The 18,757-nt window shown below is 43.8% G+C and overlaps 1 protein-coding gene across 2 annotated transcripts in view; it reads right to left on the bottom strand.

Moving 5' to 3' along the window:
- CFAP74 (cilia and flagella associated protein 74) overlaps positions 1-18,757 on the bottom strand; it is a 978,701-nt gene that overhangs the window by 695,027 nt on the left and 264,917 nt on the right. For both annotated transcript variants that reach the window (XM_069241006.1, XM_069241005.1), the window contains exons 14-17: positions 14,104-14,277; positions 12,718-12,836; positions 12,177-12,243; positions 4,186-4,275 (exon numbers count right to left, since the gene is read on the bottom strand). In XM_069241006.1, coding sequence (XP_069097107.1) covers positions 4,186-4,275; positions 12,177-12,243; positions 12,718-12,836; positions 14,104-14,277 — 450 coding nt within the window. The remainder of the gene's footprint in view (positions 1-4,185; positions 4,276-12,176; positions 12,244-12,717; positions 12,837-14,103; positions 14,278-18,757) is intronic.

The following is an 18,757-nucleotide window of genomic DNA, read 5'->3' as shown; positions in this document are numbered from 1 at the left end:
TTCCTCATATCATCTCGAGGGCTAAGCAATTTGGAGCTCCCGGCCCCAACGGTCTCCCGCAGGCACTGTTCAAACAGGATTCCCTTTTTTGGGCTAATCATCATGTCCATCTGTTTGAGCACTGCCTCTTGACTTCAACAATCCCCGAGTCTTGGCGGGTGCCGCTCTTCATCACTTATATAAAAGTGGTTCAAGGTCAGACCCCGCTAATTTTAGGATGATATCCCTGCTGGACAACGAGGCCAAGTTGTATGCCAGTCTTTTGTTGCAAGACCTTCATGCCTGGGCTGATTCAAAGGCCCTAATTCCCACTGTTCAAACAGGGTTTTCTGCTGGCTCAGGCACTTCGACAAATCTGTTAACACTTTCTATTTTGATCGACAGGACGATTTTATCAGGCTTAACACTGAATTGTTGTTTTGTTGATTTTAAGGTGGCCATTGACCTGGCTCCCCAGGAGCGCTTCATGGTCTAAACTACAGAATTGGGGTATTCCCTCAGTACTCCTGGGTGCCATCATAGAACTCAATACAAATACTTGGGTTCATATTAAGCTCGGTGATGGGTGTTCCCTTTATAGAAAAATTCCCACCACCCGTGGTATGAAACAGGGCTGTGTGCTTGCTTCTCTTCTTTTTAATTTGTTCATTGCTGATTTATCAACGTCTCTTGATGTTGTTAATTCCAATTCCCCTGAGATTGGTGGCCTTAGGCTCAGTCATCTGCTTTATGCCAATGACCTTGTATTATTTAGTTACACTAAGACCGGCCTTCCATGGCTACTTAATCAATGTGCATCTTATACTTCCGAGAATCAACTGGAAGTTAATCTGCTTAAAACCAAAGTGGATTCCTTTGGAAGGAAAAAGAAATCAGGTGTTAGTTGGTATTAGAAAAGCTGTAAACTCGTTTCTGACCACTCGTACAAATATTTAGGGGTGCACGTCGATTCCAGGGGCAGCTTTGTTAAACATAAGAAGGAGATCAAACTCAAAGCTGTGGCATGGCAGGTGGCCTTCTCCAAATTATCTAAAGTTTTAACGGGGTTACCTTCCTTCCTTTAATGGAAGTTATGAGAGTAAAGATTATCCCTTCACTGGCCCACAGTCAAGAAATTCTGTTGGGTAAAGGGTCCTGCCTATTAAATAGGCTGGTTAATAAAATCTATAAGAGTGTCTTCCACGTTCCGCACCTTGCCTCACCTGCACAGGTACGGTTCGAATTTGGGCTTCCGCACCTTGTGGCAGTTAGTGCCAGTGCTTTTTTGAAGCCTGTCATAAGCTGCGTCGTGCCACAGATGGCCATTTAGAGGCAGTCATGTGGCAAGAAATCAGTGAGTCTAAATTGAAGGGATCATGCTTCCACTTTTTGGCCGAATGCAAATGGTGACTGGGCGTTGATGAACTTTGGGAAAGTAATCCCTCCCATTCTCTGTTTAAATTAGGTGTAAAAAGGCTTATTCAACTGTATTCGTATCACTCAGATCGTTCCCTCCTTGCTCAATAGAAGCATGCCTGGTCAGTAATTAAATCTTTTAAGCCAGGTACGCCTTCCAGCTTTTTTTTTCCTGTTCTTATGGTCTCGGTTGAAAAGGGCCTTTATGGCCTTAAGGATGGGCGATTGGGGTTTCTTGAAACATCTACCTCAATGCGGCTACCCTTTGGGGAAGGGGTGATATGCAGAGGCTGTAATAATGCAGACGAAACCTTGATCATGTGGTCTGTCTGTGCCCAGCTTTACCTAAGGAGCATAGAGTTTTGATTTGATGCAAATGGAATGAACTGGGAATTTGCTCCTGCCGACAGGCTATTATTCAGTCTCTGGACCCTGCTAATTCAATGCTAAATGTTTTATTGATTAAATGTATTAAAATTGCTCAATTTAAATTTAGTGGCACTGCGAGCAAAGGATAGGTATGATTGGAACTTTTATTTTCCCTTGCTCTTGCCACGCTGTCCGCTGTTGGTTAAGTCGTGAATTTTAATGGCATTTGCTGGTATTTATTGTAGTAATTATTAATGCATTACACACTCTAGGGTCTGGACTTATGTATTTTGTTTGTTATGCATTATGTGGCGTTCTGGGCTTGGTGGTTTATTCTATTTTTATATTTTAGGACTGTTTTATACTTTTAGGTAGGAACGCTTCCCGTTTTAAACATATCATGTGTGCTCTAATAACAACGTGTTTATTTTTTAGCATGCATTAAGCTTCTGATTGTATTTGTATTTCGTTTTCTTTCTGTTTAATTGTATTGGTTTATATTATCTGTACAATAAATTATTATTATTATTATATATATATAGATTAAATTAGCCTTAGTAATTGCTGTATCTTCCGACAGAGGACCAAAAAAGTATCATTAGCATAAGTAATAATATTAAAAGTTAAAGATCTAACAACAGGGGCCACTGGTGTCATATAAACATTACACAGTGTGCGGGATAGGAAAGATCTATGGGCCCCCTCCCAAAAGATTAGAAGCAACAAACTGAAATGCTGGGGCATAAACCGAATGGGTAAGTAAGAGAGGAAAGAACCAAACCATTGAAAAGCAGAATGGCAGATACCTGCGTCAAAAAGACACCTGAGAAGAATGGTGTACAATACCATGCCAAACTCATAGGAGAGACTGAAAGGATAGGAGCAAAATTGGCACCCTCGTCAACCAGAAGTTGGATTTCATCCATTTGGACATGAGAGTAGTTTCCCTGCTACGATTAGCTCTAAAGCCAGATTAAGAGGGATGAAGCAGAAAGTGAGAGCCAAGGTAACTGGTGAGTTGCTCATTGCCTAGTTTTTTCCACAACTGTGGCTGAGTAAGGAAGAAAGAAGACAGGTCTGCAGTGGGAAGAGATCATAAGATCAGCACAAGACTTTTTAAGCAAACAAAGCACTATGGCATGTTTCCATAGAATAGGAAAGTGAGTGGTTAAAAAGCAGGGTGAGCGTGGCACACATAAGTTCATGACCAACAGAATGGATGTAGTGTGGACAAGGTTCAACGAAAGAGCAATATTTAACTAAATGCATGGTACCTGTGACCTATTCTGTTGATAGCAGAGTCAGGCAGGCATGTCTGCCCTGGGAATGCTGAGGAGAGCATACTAATAAAGTCCAGAGAGTTGTGGAGAGAAATTAAGATAAATCAGCTTGATCGTATCATAGACCCAACTAGAAAAGCCAAAGCAGAGGGTCTGGAATAGGGAAATGCAGAAAGAAAAAGCAGAAGGAGAGGAAAATGTCTTTCCAATGGTGAGAATTTCCTTTACAGAATGGAACTTTCCTGGATCCAGGAAGCCAGGGAGAGGCGTCTGGTCTGTCTCAGGTGCTAGTGATAACTACAGCACGCGGACTTAAAGGTGCATTTATCATGACCATTATGTGATCTACATCAGCACGTAAAAGTTGTTTGCAATAGCTTTTGAGTCACCTTAGGCTCTCTGTATGCCAACTAGCATGGGTGTATGCCATGGTGTAGTGTATGTGTTTAATGGGGCCAGGATATTAGCTGCATTTGTAAGCCATGTGTTGAAGCTTCTGATGGCACATGGCAGTAGACAGTTCAGTGAAAGAAGAGGCAGGGGATTTGTTAAGCTCTGAATATCAACTCTCCATGGAGATTTTGCTCCACTGGTGTGTATTGAAATTGTGTGCAGGAAGCTTTGTTACCTTGAGAGAAGGTGATATTGAAGAAGGTTAAAACACGATCTGGAGAGACGTTGGTGAAGATAGCATCAAATAAGTAATTAGTGAGATGGGTGGCTTCTAAAACATGTTGGGAGAGGGCCAGCACTTTTAGACCGTCTAAAAGGTTGATGCAGTCAGGGTCAAAAGCATCTTCCAGATGAAAGCTGAGATCCCCAATGATCATGAATGACTGAGAAGTCAGAGCAAAAAGTGAAATGAGTTCCATAAATTTGGATCTGAAGATATTTCTGCATCTGGGTGGGGGGGGGGGGGGATGCACAAAAAATGAAAGCTGCTGGGAGCAGAATGAGGAAGGCCTTTCATGTGTATGCTCCTTGATCCCACACTATTAGCTCTTGTGTGTACACTTTGTTCCACTATCTTACCTAAAACTTTTGACAGACCAGTAGTACATTTTTACAATACTATTACGAAACTGCTCAGTTAAAAAGTACCCTTATCCAAAGCCATGAAATAATACTGAAAAATACTTACATCACATTTTTTGGTTGTGCATGTGACTGGAATGGCAAAAGAACCAGTTTGGGCCAGAAACATGACTTTTCCTTCAAGATCTTCATTTATCTAAAACGGTAAAGTGATAGATTAGAGTTTTTCAACAACACTTTATATTGAGATCTCATTAATGGCACTTTTTGGCTTTTTGGGACATTGTCTGAGTACATACCAGATTCAGACAAGGATCTAGGATACAGCTAGATTTGTTTGTGAGATCTTAATTAGTGCATACTTCCTAAATTAAATAACAAACTGGCAGTATTGCCTAGGAACACCAATACAACTGTTCTGGCTATGTTGTTGAAATAGTGTATGTCATGTTCATACAAGAGAAATCTGTCTTTATCCGTCAGGGGCACACAGGCTGGTTGCATTGAGACCCAAGAGGAATTCATTTTAAAAGACTTCGAGGCCTGTCGAATCCACTTTTTTACTCTCTTTGCCAGGAGGAGAGGTAGCAGACGGAGATGTGGCACAAGATTTGCGAGCAGCAAGGATCACAACCGAATCAGGTGGAGGATCGGAACGCAGAAACAAAGGGTCTTGTCCCAAAGGACAATACTTTACTTTTAGAAGCCTGGAGGGTTCCAGAAGACCCAGGACTAGTGGTAGCAAAGGTCTGGAAGCTATGCGCTGCTGGAGTGTCTTGAATATGACTGGAATGGATGGAGTTGGAACAACCATAGGAATGTTTTGTTTTTCTGCACCTCGAACTAGAACTTCCTGAAAGGTGTTGATATCGTCCACCAGTGAGGTCCGAGTGTGAGGCGAGTCTGATAGTGTGGGTAAATAGCCTCTGGTGGACGATGAGGAATTTCTGTGGTAGTGTCGGTAGGAACACTATCTTTATCCTTGTTGTGATCTGTGATGGGAGTGTCTTGACCTTGTTTATGAACGTCCAGATGCATGATGGCGCGATCCTGAGCGTGCTCTGGGAGCTGGGGCTGTGCTAAGCACTTACAGCACCAGAGGAGGTGGTGGTGGTACAGGTGCCAGGAGAACTGGAGAAGCCAGCAGCACCAGAGACAGATCTTGAGGTGGAGGCTGAGGAGGAGGCGTGGCAGCCGGCGGAGAAGAGGTGGTGGGAGGCAGAGAAGACGACAAAGGGAGGAGCACCAGCGAAGGAGAAAGATCTCTGGAATGCTGCGACTCCAAAGAGGAATAGATCCTTCTTTGTTTTGCAGATTTCTGCCTCCTCGATGTTGAGGGACTCTTCGACTTTGATCTCTCTCTCTGACGTCTAGGTATTGACGTTGCTCAGGACCTCGACATCAAACTGTAACATCAGTGCTTCCTTCGCCACGATGGCGAGTCCAACGACAGCGATATACTCCTCCTAGACCTCAGGTGCAGAGTAGCAGGAGTCCTCGACGCCACGCGGCATCTTGACTTAGAGCTGCGACGTTTGTGTGACATCGAGCCAGTCTTCGACGGTGAACATGTCAGAACTGTTCCTCCCCTCGCTATCGATCTCTTCAATGTCAACCCGGACCAAAAGCGTTTTCTTCCTGAAATATGCCCCTCAGACCTTCCACGTCCACTGAAGGCTGAGGGAAGAGCTCTGGTGGAAGACTGAGGGTCCCCTCTCTCAGAAGTCCCACTGGCTTCTTGCTGGTGTCGTCTCTCTGCTCTCCCTTGAAGGCAAAACTTCTCCCTGTCACGCAGGGTTTGCCTGGAAAATGACTTGCAGATCTTACAGGAAGGTGTGAAGATGGCAGGCAGATTATACAGACATCATGAGAGTCTGTTTTAGCCTTTTTTCTGCGAGAGCGTGGGCATTTCTCAAACAGAGAAGGCATTTTTTTAAAGGAAAAATTTCTTAATTCCCATCAGAAAAAGACACAAATCAAGAAGGAAAGTCAAAAGACGTAAAGTGAAACAGTTGTGACTGATATTTTCACTCAATTTGTGAAGGAAAAAAGCCTAAAAAGGTCGAGCTCTATGATCCAGGGTCCTGTCAACAGGAGCTGGAAAAAAAGAACTGAGGTAACTGCCTCTCTCTTGGCATGATGGGATACTGGAGGATCTGCTGTTCTTAAACACACAGTCTCCTTTTTTTTTCATTCATAATGCCATCCTATGGGTTACCCTCCCTGCACTCCATCCTTATTTTGCATTACAAAAAGGTTTCTGAAGGATTTTTTCTGCAAAATGTTTCAACTTATTCATACATTTGAATGCATGTGCCTTAGATATTTGTGCTTTTTAAGCAAACAAGATGAAGAATTTCAGACGCTGTAGCCTTTCCTTTAGACTGCATATTAACATTCTTAAGTGACTTTGCAGGCCTTCCTGAAGTAAGCCAAACATCAACTCTTAAGAAGATATATTGGAAAAAGTGTTCCGGGGTCCCCGCAGGCTGGCAGAATAATTCTATGCTTATGACTGTACATGGAAATCCCCTGCAAGAGAAAGACTAGATACATATGTGTTTCTACAGACAGATATAAAATGTGTACAGTGCGATTTAGAAGGAATATCCCTGTAACTGGTTTTACTAAGAGTATGCCAAAACAAAAGGCTGAACCTACAACCTTGACTCCTGCTCTGCTCATAAAAGGACTATAATAACAAAATCCTCTCTTCACAGTCACTGCCAGGCACAAAAAGGACCTAACAACATTGCAGCATGGAGAAAAATTAATCTTTCTGCCAGCATTTTCCCAAAATGCTCTGGGATGAGCTCCTCTATCCCAAAAGACATATGGAGGACACACTACTTCACAGCCATTTTCACTGCACTTAAGCAACTTATAAGTCACCCATATGTCTAACCTTCATTTACTGAAGGCTATGTGCAAAGTTACTAAGTGTGAGAGCACCCTTGAACTACCATAAGTGCCCCCACGCTGTCCAGGGCCAATTCTCCGGACTTCGTGAGTGCGAGGTACCATTACACACGTGCACTACATATAGGTCAATACCTATATGTAGCTTCACAATGGTACCTCCGAATATGGCCATGTAAAGTGTCTAAGATCATGGAATTGTACCCCCATTCCAAATTTGGTATTGAGGGGGCCAATCCCATGCATCCTGGGGGCTCCACCATGGACCGCCAGTACTGCCAAACCAGCTCTCTGAGGCTTGCACTGCTGCTACCTCACATGCAGGGCTCTGCCCTCCTGGGGCCTGAGCAACTTTGTCCCATGAAGGCAGAACAACGCATTTCCTTTGGGAGGTGGGTGTTACACCCTCTCCCCTTTGGAAATGGGTGTTACAGGTTTGGGAGGGGTAGCCTCACAGAGCCTCTGGAAATGCTTTGAAGGGCACAGATGATGCACTCCTTGCATAAGCCAGTCTTCACCGGTTCAGGGACACCCAGTCCCTGCTCTGGTGCAAAACTGGATAAAGGAAAGGGGAGTGACCACTCCCCTGTCCATCACCAGCCCAGGGGTGGTCCCCAGGGCTCCTCCAGTGTGTCCCTGGTGTTAGCCACCTTGTTTTCCAAGGTGTGGGGACACTCTCGAGATCTCTGAGTGGCCAGTGCCAGCAAGTGACGTCAGAGACCCCTCCTGATAGGTGCATACCTGGGTAGGTAGCCACTCCCCCTCGCAGGGCTACTGAGGGTCTCTCCTGTGGTTCCTCTTCAGATTCAGCTTGCAAGACTCCTCCAGGAATCCTCTGCTTCAGCTTCTGGCCGTCGGATCAACCGCAGACTGCTCCAGGAACCGCTGTAAATGCAACTAAGTATCCAGGACGACTCCTGTGACCTGCAACTTCAGCACCAGCCAGCATTTGCAACAGTTTCCAAGGTGTGCACGCTCTGAGGACTCCCTGTTCTCACCCTGCACCAGAAGAACCAAAGGAATCTCCTGTGGAGTGACTGAGTCAATTCCCTGCTCCTGCAGGCACCTTCCAAGATGACAACCGGTTCTCTGGGACTCCTCTCCTGACGACGAGCATGCTCTCTGGAACACAAGTGGTGGACCAACACGACCCAGACTGTCCTAAGGTCCAGCTGTCCAAATTTGGAGGAGGTAAGAGCTTGCCTTCCCTGTTTGCGACAGTACCCCTGTGCACCTCATCATCTCTAGCTCCTTGGGCTTCTGTGCACTTCTTCCAAGAATCCTTCGTGCAGTGTAGCCCAGGTCCCCAGCACTCCATCCTGCGGCGCACAACTCGCTGAGTTGTTCTCCGGCGGTGTGGGACCTTCTTTTGTTGTGCTGCACCAGCCGTAATTTGCATCTTCTTTGTCTCTGTGTCCTGGGACTCCCGTGGGTGTTGCCTGGTCATCTGTGGGCTCTCCACAGTGTTGGGAGCCCCCTCTTCCTCCTCAGTCCGAATTGAGGCCCCCAGGTCCCTCCTGGGTCCAGGCAGCGCCATTTTGACACAAACCGCAATCTTGCTTGAACCAAGGCTTTTTGGATGAATCCAGTGACACAAACATCCTGCATCCAACTTCTCGACGTGGGACATCTCCTGCACCATGCAGGAACCCACAGCCATCTTCTTTGGTGCTCTTCTGCAGACTTCTTCTAACCGGAGAATCCTCTTTTGCACCATCTTCTAGGTTGGCAGGGGCTCCTGTCCTTCCTGGAATCTTCTGCGACTTCTGGACTTGGTCTCCTCACTTCACAGGTCTTCAGGTCCAGGAATCCACCATTTGTTGCTTGCAGTCTTGCTTGGTTCTTGCAATAACTCTTATCAAGATGAAACTTGCAGTACTTTACTTCTACTTTCCTGGGCTCTGGGGTGGGGTATTTTACTTATGTCACTCCCAGTGACCCTCTACACACTACACTTGCCTTGGGGGGAATTCGTGATTCGCATTCCACTTTCTTAGTATATGGTTTGTGTTGCCCCTAGGCCTATTGCATTCTATTGTCTTTTCTACTGTTTGCACTATTCTGTGACTAGTTACTTACCTCTAGTGTATAAATTGCGTATAATACTTACCTCCAGAAGGAGTGTTGCCTCTAAGATATTTTTGGCATTATGCCTCTAAAATAAAGTACCTTTATTTTTGGTAACACTGAGTATTGTCTTTTATTGTGTGTAAGTACTGTGTAACTATAGTGGTATTGCAGGAGCTTTGCATGTCTCCTAGCGCAGCCTAAGCTGCTCAGCTGCAGCTACCTCTAGACAACCTAAGCTGCTAGAATACTGCCTACCTTTCACTAATAAGGGATAACTGGACCTGGTTTAAACTGTAAGTACCTAGGGTACCCACTACAAACCAGGCCAGCCTCCTACAACATGCCCTCACCAGGATAAATAATGTTGCAGGAAGGATGACTGTGGTGCAGTGCAGGGTTAGTGGTGAGATGTGGTGTTGGCCTGCTTACTGGTAATACATGTCTTCCTCTCCCTTCCATAGCCTCTGAGACCCTCACAAGGATCAGTCAAACTGTGGGTGGAATTGCGTGTAGGCGTCATGCATGCTGGATTATGATGTGAGGTAATTGTCCTTGTGCTGGAACAGGTCCTTCTTTTCATGCAACCATCATTGAGATGTACACCCTTGCAGAGTAATATGTCTCTGTGTGTGTACGGGATTAGTGGCAGGTTTGATGCACTAGCCCTACGGCTGGTGGAATGGCCACTGCTCTAACTGGGATAGGTGTCTGCTACGGAACAGACACCCCTCCCTTCCACACCAGGGCTCTCACTGGGATGGCTGCCGCTGCAGAAGCAGACGTCTGTGGTATTGGATGTCTGCAAGGTTGTTGAAGGGAGGTAACAGGCATTCCACTGATGGCACGGACCTTGCTCTCTGTGCCACCCTTACAGAGATGGGTGTCACTGTGTGGTGTGATGTATGTTGGGGTCAGAGTAAATTGGTGGAGATGGGAGGAAGTGGTCCACCTGTTTGGTGTATGGGCCCTGCTGTTGTGACAACCCCAACTAGGAACCAAAGCAGCATGGGTGTGTTGCTGAAAAACACTACACCTGCCCCATACATGTAATGGTTTACAACGCTGATACCACAGATGAAGTGACTACACAACCCCAGCAGATCAAGAGATGAAAGACCATTAAGGACTTCACTAGCTTCCTCCAGCCATGGGTATTATGCACCAGATTTACAGTCCATCCAAGGTGTACTCTGCTGCGGCCTATAGTCCCTACCTCAGGTACAACATTGGCTACATTCAGTAAGACCTTTGTTTAGGAAAGAGGGACTCACATTTAGGCACTCTTAATTTAAAACCAGCACTCACAAAATGTCATAATTCATGCATCAGTACCTTATCCAAGACTGGTTTTCGATGTGCATTTTAGGACTTATCCCATTATCAGATCAACACTACAAGTCCCATAATGCAGTGGGACCTGCAATACACAGTGATACATTTTAGCCATAGAATGCGGTTGGCACATTTTTCTTTTCAATTCCTACTTGATTTATAACTCCACCTTTTGATTCCGATTTTCAAATGCTATATTGCAGTTATCTTTACTTGTTGAGGGCTTGTGCCTTAGTCAATATTTCAAAGTTGAGATAAGTATCTTTTGCCGTTGAAATCATGAATATTTGTTTCGATACCACTGCTGAGGGAGAAACAAAGAGTGAGCAAAATCAGTATTTGCTGTAGATGCCAAAATGGAAATCGTTGTTCTTTCTTTCAGCTTCTTTACACAATCTAGTGTATATCGCTTGCTCGACACTGGCTTCAATTTAAGTGCCCACAATAGCACTACAGATTTGTTGCTGATTAAATGCTGGGTGTTGATGCTGAATTCCTGCAGTTGTGACATTGGAAGGAGGAAATACTTTTGTACATTGAAAATCAAAGTATACAGGTGAAATTGTCAACAGCAGGAAGCTGCACTACTTAAAGATTAGTGCTTGGGGCTATCCCGGTGTTAGTGAGAGGGAGGTGGAAATTCGACTGATGGAACCAAATGGGATCAGACAGAACATTAAAGTATGGGTAGCAACACAAAGACAGAGTTTGATTTTGAGAGCTGCAACAAGCTCTTATATCCATAAATCCACTATCCATAGGGTCATAAGAAATACAAATCAGACTTTTTACTATTAAAAACAGGGCCTAGGCAACATTTAAAACTGTTGGTGTCGTTTTATATAAAACATTGTAATTCTGCGTAACATAATATATACATACATATCTACGGGGAGTGTCATGCTAATTTTAAAGTTAGTTCACTGGTCCGAAATCAAATGATAGGAAATCAATATACATAATTATTTTTAATGATAAATTCTGTATAAACAAATATTCATGGCAGCTAATAAGATTTTAAATAGGGATTTTTACAAGATGTTTTTTTAATAACATAAATGAAATATCAATTGGACATCTCCATTTGAGTTAAGTAATCCCTATACGCTTGCAGACACAGAGTCCAAACTGCTGTCAGTGCCCCATCAGAATAAGGAGATACGCAGAAACAACTCAGACCTGTATGGTAGCTGAAATCTTCTGCTGAACTCCAGGGTAAGGCAAGGAATTCCTGGGGCCAACTACACACAGAATTACCAATCTCCATTTAAAACTTTAGGGCAAAAGTAGAAACTGCGGGGGGAACCGTAGCCGGAATTACTTAATACATATTCCCCTGTTTTTGCAGAGTTCTGCCTGTAGTCACCCAATATCTTCATCCCACAAAACTAGTGGTATTCTGGATCTGGTAAGTCTGCGGCAGCAGTTTTATCCGGAGGATTATTAACCAATTCAAATGAGGGCATATATGTAAATGTATACAAAGCGCATTAGAACAAAGCAATTGTTCTTTCACCCTAAAACCGGTTCGCGCTCATCAATGGCTCACAATCACATTCAGGAAAAGTTTTTAAGTCGCAATCCTAGTTGTCCATTATAGGTAACTTCTTGACATTTAATTTTGATGAAGAATGCATATATGGAGTGTACCTGCAATGAGATCAACATGCGACAATGTGTCTTTTTTGGGCTATTTATCTTCAAAAAACCCATATACTTTTATAAGTACATGAATAGACTACCAGTTAACGCTAAAGTCAGACATATTTCACCTACCATTGGTTTAAAGGTCACTGCCATTTCACAGGACATCCCAGGGCACAACTGTCCCGGAGGGTCAAATCTAGAAAAACATTAAGTGACATATAAGTGACCTTACTACAACAAACATACTTCTCCCACTCTGGGATCAAAGAGCTGAGATTTTTCTTGCCTACCACTCTACATGAAGCATGTGTAGGAAGAAGTATTCTCTGAAATAGTATTAGGTAAGTGATCTGTAAAAACGGCATTCTAGGTTTTAAGGATACCTACTTATAATGCACGAGTTATATACAGCTCCGCTGTGTATAAAGTATTTTCTTGTGGACATCCTGAAAATCTGCCATGGATCTGGACCTCTGGGGCATGTGTTGCATTCCCCCAAGTCTACATCCGTTTGCATCTGTAAAGTGACATACCTTCACTGGTGCATTTTGCACTGATAAACAATTGAACCTTAAGGTAATAGAGTAATAAAGCATAGCACTTGAAGTATGGGAAATATGGATACTCAAGTAAGGAATAATTTGCTTCAGTCTAGGCCCGTTTTACTTACTGTATAACTATGAAGTCTTTCAGATGCTCACTGACACCTGACATCTTGCAGAAATTTATGCTGTAGGAGGCATTGGTGAGAATGATCTTTTTCTTGTAGGTTTTGCCGACATCAAAGTCCTGAAAGTAAAATTACAATTTAATTAGGTTTCAAAGAAGGCTTGATTACCTCCCTAGGACGATATAAAAAATAATGTCCTACTGCCATTTTTGCTTTTCACAGCTTGTGAAAATATATTTTAGGTCGACAGTCACAACAAAAGAGGAATCCCCACAGGACATTAAGTTATGCATGCCTGTGTAGGAAGATGACTACATCAATTCTTTCACCAACTAAGTTCAGAGCAATGGAAATAAACAGGTATGTGCATTGAACAACTCGGATGTCTAAAGATTTTTAAATTGTCTAGTACTGCTAAGGGTCAAACGGGTTAAGGAAGAGACATTCACATGTTATTCTTCAAAGGTCAAACAACTTTAGTCTCAGATCACTACGAGGCAGATCGTATGCAGATATATCAGCTCTGGTCTTCTTGTTCTTTGAGTTAGACATCACACATATTTAGCATTCTTGTTCTTTACTCTTTCTCTACACAGATTTACCACTCATGGCTTCCGGTTCTTTCAGTTATACCATGCAACCTTCCTCCCTGGTTGTGTGAGTTATAGCCTTGACAGATCTAGCAGACCTGAACTCTTGTCCTTTTAGTCATGTCCCAAACAAACCTAGCAGTCCCTAGATCATGGCATTATATCTTACATATATGCTTTTGGTGTCTTACAGTCACATCCTACACACACTAACACACAGGTCTGCACTGATCTCTGTATTTTACATATATCCTATGCATATCTAGTATTTCTGAGCTCCTCAGGTATTGTTACTATTAACCTCCACATATTTATAAACCTGAGTTCCTCCCATGCTTCTCTTACAAACATTTGATTACATAGCTCTATGGCTCCTTTGGAGGACTTACCCAACACACATCTAGCAACAAAGGCCATCTGGTTTCGTATGGCCTCATCCTACACACATAATTCGCATAAATCCTAGCACACTTAGAGGACATGGCAACCTGGCTCCTATGACAGCTATTTACCTATCATCTAACTCCTCGTGATCCAAACCAGCCTTTAGAGTGCAAAGTATTGTACAATCCCAGTTAACATAAGCCAATTTTGTGTTTCATCTGACACAGAAAAAAATTAAGAATTCAAGGAAAATAGCACCCATGTCATTAAAGTACTTTGCCAATGTGAAGTCTCCAGTGACAACTCCTTGTCTTCCAGCAGAGAGAGCGAGAGAGAGAGAGAGCGAGAGAGCGAGAGAGAGTAAATGTGTAGCATAAAAAGAAAGATATTCAAGTTTAACCCCTTCACCCACCTTGAAATGAATGACGTCAGGCTTGCTGTAGAATGGACATCCCTTGAACTCGTGGCCTGAGGCAACTTGCTTCCGAACAATTCCCCCACGGAGCTTCTCCAGTGTTTCAGCTAACATTTCCTGCTCTGCTTTACTCCTGCCCACAGGCCTGACTTCAGCGTCGTCCTTCTGCACCTGTAAAACAGAAAAAAGCCCACATTAACCCCGATTTAATTTAGAAAGTAATACCAACCATCTGCACGGTACTCACTTACATGAGTTAATAAAAAAAAAGTAAATAAAAAAATAAAAGTTCAAATGCACATTCCGATTCCATTTTTTAAATAATGGGAGCGTAATGCTGGTAGAAAAATGAAAATCGAAGTCCCTCCCTCGCATATAGATATAAAGCATTCACCTAAGCTTGTCAATCTTCATGCAGCGCTTTAATGCGAAGGGATCCAAATGTGCTACAACATGGTAATGCATCAATATCATAAAATCAGATGTCTATATGGGGTTGTTTGTATATAACTGAATAAACTACCTGCAAAACCCGAGTATTAGGTACATGGTGGATTGCAACTCTGCAACCGTAAACACTGGTAGTGTGAGGTAAACCCTTTCATTAGCGTGTTATTACAAATTAATCCCCAGGTAATGGGGAATTACAAACCGGACCTATGCTCCATTCCAGTGGTGATTCGAGAAGTCAATTTGAAGTGGGGCTTTCTATATATATATATATCTGTATCTAAATCTATATATCTATAGATATATATATGCTTTCAGACTTAGAGTGCTACCTAAATTATGTAAAAAAGAAGCAAAAAACTCTAGATAGTTCCCAAGTTTAGGTGGCAAGAGCAGGTCCTGTACGGAGCACCCAACAACACCAGCGACAATCTGCTCACTTCAAATGACTGTGTTTCTAGCAACTACTACCCATTAACAACAACTCGCCAGTCTACCATGCACTGTTGTCACAAATGATGTGATTTGCAATGTCATAAATGTTTTGTGAATGTTATTATTTTCGATGGTATAAGTGATATAATATAAAGGAATATAAGCAATGCATTGAGAAAGTGTGAGTTATAGTTAAAGTAGTGTGACTACCAAGTTGAATACAGTGTGCATGGAGGTGCAAGAGTTATAATAATTTGAAGGTGTTGTTATAAATAGAAATTAAAGGCAGAGGTATAGCTTTGGAAGTATAATCTTTGTGTAGCTTATGTTTAGTTTGTATTTATAGAATAAATAAAATAATTTGAAGGTGTGTAGGAAAATGCCACTTTTGGCATGGTTACCCATCACCTTTTGCCTAGTGTTGATGCCAGCTTTGACTGGAAGTGTGCTGGTACCCTGCTAACCAGGCCCCAGCACCAGTGTTCTTTCCCAAAAACTGCACCTTTGTTACCCAATTGGCACAGCCCTGGCACACAGTTAAATCCCTTGTAAAAGGTACCCCTAGTATCAGGGGCCCTGTGGTCAGGGAAGGTCACTAATGGCTGCAGCATGTATTATGCCACCCTAAGGGACCTCTCACTCAGTACATGCACACTGCCTTGCAGCTTGTGTGTGCTGGTGGGGAGAAATGACAAAGTTGACATGGCACTCCCCTCAGAGTGCCATGCCCACAAACCACTGCCTGTGGCATAGGTAAGTCACCCCTCTAGCAGGCCTTACAGCCCTAAGGCAGGGTGCACTATACCACAGGTGAGGGCATAGCTGCAGGAGCAATATTCACCTAAAGTGTCTAAGTCAATTCTTAGACATTTTAAGTGCAGGTTAGCCATACTGAGTATATGGTCTGGGAGTTCATCCTTACGAACTCCACAGCACCATAACAGCTACACTGAATATTGGGAAGTTTGGTATCACACTTCTCAGTACAATAAACCCACACTGATGCCAGAGTGGGATTAATTGAAAAACGCACACAGAGGGCGCCTTAGAGATGCCCCCTGTATGTCAGCCAGTTTGGTAGTGTAGGACTAACCGGTCTATGCCTGCCTGCCACTTCCAGAGTGCTTCTGACCACATGGGGTGAGTGCCTTTGTGCACTCTGTGTTCTGAAACAAAGCCTGTCCTGGATGGAGGTGCTTCACACCTCCCCCTGCAGGAACTGTAACACCTGGCGGTGAGCCTCAAAGTCTCATGCCGCGTGTTACAGTGCCCTAGGGCACTCCAGCTAGTGGAGATGCCCGCCCCCCGGACAAGCCCCACTTTGGCAGCAAGTCCAGAGGGATAGTTAGGAAAAACAAAGAGGAGTCACCCCCTCAGCCAGGACAACCCCTAAGGTGTCCAGAGCTGAAGTGACCCCCTCATGGAGAAATCCTCCATCTTGCTTTGGAAGATTAGGGCCAATAGGGATAGGAATGTGCCCCACTCCCCAATGAGAGTGGGCACCAGGAGGGTGCAGCCACCCTCAGGGCTATAAAGCCATTAGCTACTGCCCTCTAACCCTAAAAAAAAAACTAAATCTTGTATTTAGGAGCTCCCTGAACTAAGATTTAGATTCCTGACGACCTCAAGAGAGGAAGAAGGACTGCTGAGCTGAAAACCCCACAGAGAAGAGGAGACAACTACTGACTCAGCCCCAGCCCTACTGGCCCGTCCCCTGCTTCAAAAAGCTGCAAATAAAAAGCAACGCGTTCTACAGGACCAGTGACCCCTGAAAAGTCTTGAGGGGACTGCCTGCATCATCGAGGACCAAGAAACTCCAGTGGACAGAGGACCTGTTCAACAAGAAGAAAAACAACCATCTCTCTCCAGAAGCATGAGTCCAAAATTACTCTGCAGCCGACGCCCCTGGCCTGTGTCCAGAGAAACCAACCAGCCATAGAGTACCCCCAGGCGATTCCAACCAAGTGTCCACCCTCGGCTGACCTCTCCACAACAACACCTGCAGAGGGAGCCCCGAGGACCCCCCTGACCGCGACTGTCCGGGAAGAAGATTTCTGACGCCTGGAGAAGCACTTCACCTGCAGGCCCCAGACTCGAGAGAGACCGACCACCCATGCAGCAGTGACCAGCAGACTGCCCTCCTCCCTGTCTAGTCGGTGGCTTGCCCGAGAATCCCCCCTGTGCCTTGCCTGCAGCGCCTAAGTGACCTACGGGGTCCCCCCCATTGAGAACCCAACGCACTGTTGGCACATGCACCCAGCCGCCCTGTGTCACTGAGGGTGCATGTTTGGTGCCTACTTGGGCCCCCCGTGCTCCTCTAAACCCCCCTGGTCTGCCCTCCGACAATGCGGGTACCAGAGTACCACCAGTGTCTCCATAGGCGCCCACGTTATTTTGGCTCCTGTTTGACCTCTGCACCTAACCGGTCCTGTGTTGCTGGTGCTGGGTATTTTGGATTATCTTGAACCCCCAATAGTGGGCTACATATGCCCCGAAGTCTGTAAGTAGATTACTTACCTCCAAGTCTGTACTGAATTTTCCTCCCCCAGGAACTGTTGAAAATTGCACTGTGTCCACTTTTAAAATAGCTTTTTGCCATTTTGAAGAAAACTGTATGTATTGTCGATTTGATTCAAAATACTAAACTTACCTATGCAAAGTACCTTTCATTTAATGTACTTACCTGCAAACTGAATCTTGTGGTTCTAGAAATAAATTAACAAAATATATTTCCCTATATAAAAACCTATTGGTCTGGAGTTAAGTCATTGAGTGTGTGTTTTCAATTATTGCTTGTGTGTGTACATCAAATGCTTAACACTACCCTCTGATAAGCCTAACTGCTCGACCACACCACCACAAATAGAGCATTAGTATTATCTATTATTGCCTCTGTCAAGATTCTTGGGGAACCCTGGACTCTGTGCACACTATCTCTCATTTTTATATAGTATATCCAAGCCAGCTTCCTACTGGTGGTATTTAATTTATAAATTTAAGTTGTAACTATAACTTTAGAATTTCTAATGTTAGTGTAGTTTAAGTTGGGTGAGTATAGAAATAATTAATAATGTTTTACTAACTATAACTTATCCCTAACCTTTGTTTCATTTGATTTCAATGGTTTTTATTTTGTAATAAAAATGTGTTTTAAATTGTAGTGTCAGGTGTAGTGAAGTGGAGTATTGTTTTGTTGAGTGGGGTATAGTACAGTGGAGGAGAGTGTAGTAAAGTCTAGTGTCACAGAGTGGAGTATTGTAGAGTAGAACATAGAGGAGTGGAGTGGTAGCATACAATGAAGTAGAGTGTTCTACAGTAGAGTAGCATGGTGTGTCATAGTTGAGTGGTGTGTCGAAGAATGGAGCTGTGTGTTGTACAGTGGAGTGGTGTGTCATGCTGTAGAGTTGAGTGTTGTACAGTGGAGTGTCGATGACTGGAGTGTCATTCAGTGGAGTGTTGCAGAGTGGCATAGACTGGTGTAGAGTGTAGTAGCATATAATGGAGCTCAGTGTACTACAGGGTAGTGGAGTACAGTGTTGTAGAGTGTAGTAGCTTAGAATGAAGTTCAGTTTAATAAAGTGTTGTACAGTTGAATGGTGTCGAATGGAATGTCATACAGCAGAGTGGTGGAGAGTCTTGCACAGTGTAGTGAGGGAGTGGCATGTTGTACGGTGGACTGTGGAACGTGGAACACTGTCATACGGGAGAATAGAGTGGAGTGGAGTATAATGGAGGAACATAAAGTATAATAGAGTCTTCTAGAGGA

This window comes from Pleurodeles waltl, chromosome 6, assembly GCF_031143425.1.
Source record: "Pleurodeles waltl isolate 20211129_DDA chromosome 6, aPleWal1.hap1.20221129, whole genome shotgun sequence".
Lineage (NCBI taxonomy): Eukaryota > Metazoa > Chordata > Amphibia > Caudata > Salamandridae > Pleurodeles > Pleurodeles waltl.
Note: the sequence above shows the minus strand (reverse complement) of the source record. Positions and strands in the feature narration are given on the sequence as shown.